At 48.0% G+C, this 7,256-nt stretch overlaps 1 protein-coding gene across 1 annotated transcript; it reads right to left on the minus strand.

Annotated features, from left to right (window-relative positions):
* Positions 1 to 3,525: 3,525 nt before the first annotated feature.
* On the minus strand, positions 3,526 to 6,371 carry LOC123098978 (plasmodesmata-located protein 2). Its single transcript, XM_044521079.1, has 3 exons — positions 5,321 to 6,371; positions 4,211 to 4,318; positions 3,526 to 4,119 (listed from the first exon to the last, which is right to left on the minus strand). Exons 1-3 carry the CDS (start codon positions 6,093 to 6,095, stop codon positions 4,112 to 4,114), a joined length of 891 nt encoding a protein of 296 aa, XP_044377014.1. The 5' UTR covers positions 6,096 to 6,371; the 3' UTR covers positions 3,526 to 4,111.
* Between the last annotated feature and the right edge of the window lie 885 nt (positions 6,372 to 7,256).

A 7,256-nucleotide genomic window follows, 5' to 3' on the forward strand; every position in this document is an offset into this window, starting at 1 on the left:
ATAAAAAAAAAGGAAAACCAAACAAAACTGGCCCACAAAAACAATAAACCAAAAAAAGAAAAACCGGTGGAAAGACTAGAGCAGGAAGCTTCCCCCGCGTGCGCTAGATGGGCCACCCATTTAGAATCAAACAAGGGAGGTGTGTGCGTTGTCTACTAATTACGAAGAAACCGGCACTACGTAGGAATTATCGATTTTAATCATGTATGTTTGCTCCTGTCTTTTTAAATCCTGCAGCTAGAATCAGACATACTTTACTTTTTTAGTCTAAACACGCTCTTTATTTATTGGTTGGTAACAATCTCCATAGGGATAGAGTTTAGGTCGGGTGGGTGGGGGGGGGGGGGGGGGGCTGTAGGAGCCACATATGGCGTCCTTCGGGTAGACCTAGAGCAAGTTTAGCGAGGCTATGTGCCTTGAGATTTGAAGACCTACTCTTATAAATGAAAGAGTAATAAATAAAATTATATATACTTCCTCCGTCCCATAATATAAGAACGTTTTTGACATTACACTAGTATCAAAACGTTCTTATATTATGGGACAGAGAAAGTAGTAGATAAAATCTCCTTAATGATAATGCCATGTAATCCACCAGTTCCTTTCATCCACCACGTGCTTGCAGTCGATGGCGACGAGAATATGCTGAAGATTGAGGTATGTCGCCAATTTCAATGCTTCCTGGCGGGCCATCGCCTCCATTGTGGCTGGATCGACAACTCCTAATATTTTGAGCGTTGATGCTCCGAAGTAATGCCCTTCATGGTCCCTGCGTATTGCCGATGATGAGCCCTCCCATGAAAAATGTGTCGCTGCGCCATCCACCCTTAGCTTTTCAACCCCTCTTGGTGGAGGGAACCAGCGCTTCCAACCAGGCATTCTACAAACAGGCGCGTGAAGCCCTCCAATCTGGGCCGGCCCATATACTCTTTTTTATTTTACTAAAACCCCCTAATATGGTTCGGGCGATAGGAATTGAACTCGAAACCTTAGCTTTTCAAGACAACAATAACCACTAGGCTAGCTCCCCCCGCTTTTGTGCAAACTTGCTTTTTCTACCTTTTATTACCTTCTCGGTTTGCCGGTTCACTGTTCAGTTTTTGCATGTTTTTGTTATTTTTTTCTTTTCTTTTTCCTTGTTCCTTTTTTTTCTTTCTTCTTATTTTTTTTCTTAAATGCATCGATTTTTCCAAAAACCATGAACTTTTTTCATTTGATAAACTTTTCTTAAAATATGATGAACTTATTTTTTCAAATTCAATGAACTTTTTTCAAAATTGGTGAACGTTTTTCCAAAATAGGTGAATTTTTTCAAATTTGATGAACTTTCTTTTTCAAGTTTGACGAATTTTTTTTCCAAATTCGATGAACTTTTTTCAGGTTCCATGAAGTTTTTTTTTTCAAAATCCATGAACTTGTTTTTCATTTTTGCTGATCTTTTTTCAAAATTTGATGAACTTTTTCAAATTGATGAACTTCTTTGCAAAAATCATGAACTTTTTTCAAAATCCATGAATATTTTTTAATTCATGACTTTTTTTTTCATTTTTTACGATTTTTTCGTTCGGTTTTTCTAATGCAATCGATCTTGCTCTAATGTGCCGGCCCACCAGGGTTTGCGCGTGGGCGAAGGAAGCTCCCTGGCGCCTGAAGCGCCGAATAGGAGCTCAAGGGAACCACCGAACAGGTCCTGCAGGCTGGAGACGAGTGAGCAACTAGTTGACGAGCGCTCCTTCGGGAGCCTCACGACGATCAACGCCATTTGGCGCGCTCTCAGTCGCCCGATACGTGTCGCGCTCTGGGCGCTTTCTCCTGATTTTTTTTTTCACACGAGTTTTCGGCTTTTTAAACGATTTTTCTGGTTTTTTCAACATTTCGGTTTTCCACCGGTGTGTCTCAGCTTTTTAATAAAAAAAAGTTTCAAAAAAAATTTACAGGAAAAATGCGTTTTTCTTTTGTTTTTCTTTCGCGGGAGTCACGGTTTTGCTTTCACGAGAGGCATGGCCGTGCCTCTCGAAAATAGGGAAAAAATGCATTTTTTTGGTTTTTTTTCCTTCCACGAGAGGCATGGCTTTGCTTTCGCGTGCTGTGCCTCCCGAAAACAGAAAAAAAAAATGCGTTTTTTTTCCTTCCGCGAGAGGCACGGTTGTGCTTTCGCGAGAGACCCGATTGTGATTTCGCGAGAGGCATTTTCTAGAGACATTCAGCCGTTTCTGACTAGATAGATTGGCTCCAAACACCCAGCGGCAGGTTCCGAGGTCGGCAATGTCGACCACCAGTAAAAGCATAGTACTGACCAATAAATAAACTAAGTTAAAACCCTGCTCTAGAAGATACTAGTAAGGTACACGTGCATTGCATGCATGAGATTCTGTTGGTTTGTGCATTATGCTTCTACATGTGGAGTCTTTTAGATTCTACATATGGCAAAATCTGGTGGAATGTAGATGATATCCAACGGCCAGTAGTGCTCGGATTTGCCATCTTTGTACCGTCGGATTGGCTTCATCCAACGACCAACTTTCAAAGTTATGGTTTGGTTTGCAGCCTAAGGTTGCCACGCCTAAGCTTAGGCGTGCCGACATGTGTTTGGTTCATTGCTACACTTGTGGCTTGCCACACTTTTCTAGCTACATGGTTCACATGTCATAGACTCAACTTCTTGCCAAATCTTGCCACACTTGTGGTGGCCATTTTGTTAGCCACATTTGTTGTGGCAGACACACTTTGCCTAAGCTTAGTTGTGGCAAAGTTAGTCATGAATGAAGTTCAACCATGGAGTCTTCTAGATTCTACATGTGGCGGAATCTGGTGGAATGTAGATGATATCCAACGGCCAGTAGTGCTCGGATTTGCCATCTTTGTACCGTCGGATTGGCTTCATCCAACGACCAACTTTCAAAGTTATGGTTTGGTTTGCAGCCTAAAGTTGCCACGCCTAAGCTTAGGCGTGCCACAAGTGTGTTTGGTTGCGTTCTCGTCTCAGCATAGTTGTTCCCTCTTCATGCATGCTCAACTCAACACCCCTCTTCATGTATGCTCTCTTCATGCATGCTTCTAGTGTATTTGTGCTAATCTAGTGTGGACTCATGCACCCTCCATACACTCTACCAAACACCCAAAAATGGGTCGAGAAGGGAACTCTTGGGATCATGCACCTTTCATAAACCCTACCAAACACACCAGGCATGTGTTTGGTTCATTGCTACACTTGTGGCTTGCCACACTTTTCTAGCTACATGGTCCACATGTTATAGACTTAACTTCTTGCCAAATCTTGCCACACTTGTGGTGGCCATTTTGTTAGCCACATTTTTTGTTTCAGACACACTTTGCCTAAGCTTAGTTGTGGCAAAGTTAGTCATGAATGAAGTTCAACCATGGAGTCTTCTAGATTCTACATGTGGCAGAATCTGGTGGAATGTAGATGATATGCAATGGCCAGTAGTGCTCGGATTTGCCATCTTTATACCGTCGGATTGGCTTCATCCAACGACCAACTTTCAAAGTTATTCACACACTATATAGGGGGTATAGATATTACTGCCGGTTTAGAAGAGTTGCCATGAAAACTATCCAACCAGGTCAGAGTCTGAATCTGCGGCTAGCTGCAAACCCTTACTAGAGGATCACAGGAGACTAGACTAGACTAGATTACTTTTCTGCCTAGACCTAGAAGCAATTTCCTTTCAGGAAAAAATAAATACAGAAGATTAGAACCAATGTACTCCTAGAGCCCTAAATTAAGAGAGGCAGCCAAGGTGGTAGTACTGCTACTACTACATGCTACAGCCCATAGACAAAAACATGTTCCATTCCAATCGATTCACATGAGCCCCAACCAGCCCCAAAGGAAAGAACAGTCTCTTTTCTGAACTTGCCTCCTCTCCTTTTTACCCCTCTCCCTCATCATGCACTGCATGCGATGTGGGTATGGTATGGCACCCCTCACGCCACATGGCCAGAGGAACAAGAGCCAAAAAACAGTCCCCTCTGTATCCCACTCACCACCACCGTCCAACGCCCCTCTCGAAAATGCACACCATGCCCCAATGCTTTCCTTTGTCCAGTTGCTACCTAGCTCCTCCCTCCCTCCCTCCATGCTTCCAGGTCAGTAATCTGCAAGCAAGCACACAAGTTTGCTAAGTATCTTGTTCACAAGAGATTTGGAGCTGGTTGCTGGAAACTCAACACAAGCCAAATGACTCACCGTCCTTCTTCTTGACCAGGCTTCTGGCGAAGAGCAAGCAGATGACCAGGAAACCCAGGGCCAAGGCTCCACCCAGCACGATGGCTACAGTCTTGGCTGTCTGCTGCCCTGAGATGAGATGAGATGCAGAAGGAGAATGAATGGCCAAGTCGACAGAGATCAAAATCAAACTAGGGATGATACCACGTCTCATCATGGGTACAATCATAGAATGCCGTATCTCCAGTAAATCCACAAAAGAAAAGGTAAACAATGTACTACTCCTAGGTGCTAGTGGAAAACAGCTTTTCTCAAAGACCGAGCAGGCAGATGCATAAAAAACTCACTAATCTAGGCTGCTGCCATGGACTACTTCTAGTCTAGTAGTAGTAGTTCAGAAACGAAGCATGGACTGAATATATAATGGAGTTATCAGTAATGAGCATCCCTTACACTGGAACTCAACAGTGCAAAGAAGAAGCATAATTGACAAAAGAAAAGGGGAAGATCCTGCCAATCTGCCATCATAAACAAGCACAATTGATCCCTGTCCCTCAAATCTTAGGCTGACCAACCAACCAAGAAAGGAACAAGATCATGCCACTGTCTGCATCAGAGTTCCACTTTGACATGGCAAAGATACGCTCATAACTCCTGCCTACCTAACACTGGACCATGCAAGGCTTGTTTGTAATCTAAATGATGAGCACCTGAGAGGGCACTAATCTAATCTATACCTCTACAAATTGGTCCAAAATAGATGGCCACAATCCACCACACCAAGAAACACAAGGCGCCCCCTCTCAATCCCCATCAATCAATTCGAACCAGAGAATCCTGCCAGGATCTCACCTACACATGTACAAACAAATCCACCGACAGTAGTTCACATGCATAAACTAGCCAGTAGTAGCCACCAGCAAGAATCATAATGCAGTTAGTAACATAATACTAAGACCACATTTGCCCAAATTACTAGTAAACCCAATCAATCTAATATTCGCTATTCAGATTTCAGATTGGATCACTGCAGAATTAACCAAATCAATATTCCAAATGTAGTTGGAACTGAATGTGGAGGCACAAATTTTGTGAGGCTAGCAGAGCAAGGAAGAAGGGAAGGAAAGGTACCTCCGAGGCCGCCGCCGCCGCCATGGGGCACGCCGTGGGGGTAGTAGCTGTAGGTAATGTAGCACTTGTCGAGGTAGACCTGGCCGGAGGGGGCGCCGCCGCACTCGACGGCGACGCGCTGCACGGCCTGGGTGACGCAGTTGCTGCAGTCGACGTTGGAGAGGTCGCCCTCGCACTGCGCCAGCGCGTACACCTGCTGGAAGCTGGTAGCGAAGAACCCGCCGGCGCTGGAGCCGGCTCCCCCCTCGAGCTGGCTGAAGGCGGTGCCGCGGCGGGTCTCGAAGTCCGCGGCGGCGGCGCCCCCGCCGGAGCCGCAGGTCTTGAAGAGCATCTGGACGCCGGAGACCTGGGGGAAGCCGGAGATCTCGTAGAGCGCGAGGCAGCCGTTGAGCTGGACGCGGGCGGCGACGGCGCCGCCGCAGAGGTCGCGCCAGGAGGACATGGCGCGCGCGACGCAGGAGGAGCAGTCCGGGCCGGAGAGGTCCCCGCGGCACTGGAAGAGGCCGAAGACGGAGGCGGAGGCGGAGGAGGCGGAGGCCGAGGAGGTCTTGTAGAACTTGGCGGAGGCGGACTGCGCGGCGAGCGCCGAGGAGAGCGCCGCGACGGTCGGCGGCGGGCTGCCCCCCGCGAAGGTCTGGTTGGCGCAGCCCTTGTAGACGACCGCGTACAGGTCGGCGCACGACGCCGGGCGCGGCGTCAGGAGGACGAGGAGCAGGACGGCGGCGGCGGCGAGGTGGAGGGGGCGGGGGCGGCAGGGAATGCCGCCGACGCCCATCTGGCCGCGCTCTGGAGGTCGGTCCTCGGTGGTGCGCCGGAAGCAGAGCTCCGCTGCTCACTCCACCACTCCCTGTTTTGGCGGCTGGTCTGGCGGTGGTGGTGTGTATGCGCTTGCGAGTTGCGGCGTGAGATGTGCTGCTTGCTTCGCTTGGTCCGCGCTCTCTCCGCGTCCGTTTCAGCTGACGATGGTAATGTGGCGCAGTTAATGGGGGGGCAGAGAAAAGCACGCAGTTTGGGTGAGCAGGACGCAAATCTGCTTCTCTGCGTGCACTGGCCACGGTCCACAGACGGTGATCTTAACTTCTTCACTCACTTCGTACGGCTGAAAGCTTGAAACGGCCACCCGCAAAAAAAGAAAAAAAAAGCTTGAAACGGCAGGAGGAAATATCTATCTGTATGAACATAGTAAAGCGGCGTGATAATGATGCTATCCTTTTGACATTGCCATGATAATGGTCCTTGGTAAGTAAAGATGGTTTGGTCTAGTAGTAGAAAGGGACGTGGAAGCTTTGCCGATGGACACGACGGGACACGACAGAGAGGGTGTGTGAATATGATGGCGAACTTTTGAATGAACTCGTCCGTCTTTTTTTTTTTTTGAGTGGTAACTCGTCCGTCTTATGAGACGGGCACGAGGGCGACTCTCCACGCGGTGAAAAACAATCAATCCGCGCCTACTAGCAAGCACTAGTAATAAGTGCGCTGTGTACGGGGTTTGGTGAGACCCGAGTGGGCTTGGGCTTGGAGGACCGTATGCATATGCACGTACGGGTGGAGCTCTCGGGTCCCGGCCGGCCGCAGTTTCGCCGCTTTGGCATCTGCGGAGCGTCTCTCGGCGGGGCCGGTGCGCTCTTTTCTCAACAGCCACTAAACAAAACAAAACGTCGTCGTTTAACGGCTACAGAGCCCAACAGTCGAGCAGCAAAGAAGTTGCTTTGACAGTACCTTGGTTTTTCCCAACCTCCTTTCCGGAAAGAAAGACACTTTCTAGCAGGTCACTCTTCCTGTTTTTTTTATTGAGGGCCACTCTTCCCCCGTTGGTCACGGTGAGCCCACATAGACAATCGCCACCGGCCTTTCCAAGGGGGCCCACGGTCCACACGGTACGACGACGACCAATCCTTGTTTAATGATCAATCGTAACAATGGTTTGTTACGC

This window comes from Triticum aestivum, chromosome 4D, assembly GCF_018294505.1.
Source record: "Triticum aestivum cultivar Chinese Spring chromosome 4D, IWGSC CS RefSeq v2.1, whole genome shotgun sequence".
Lineage (NCBI taxonomy): Eukaryota > Viridiplantae > Streptophyta > Magnoliopsida > Poales > Poaceae > Triticum > Triticum aestivum.

Excerpts from the sequence above, each read along its gene's own strand:
- LOC123098978 (XM_044521079.1), bottom strand. The coding sequence starts at position 6,095 with ATGGGCGTCGGCGGCATTCCCTGCCGCCCCCGCCCCCTCCACCTCGCC. Across the intron at positions 4,319-5,320 it reads CGGCGGCGGCGGCCTCGGAG|GGCAGCAGACAGCCAAGACT; the intron begins GTACCTTTCCTT and ends ATCTCATCTCAG.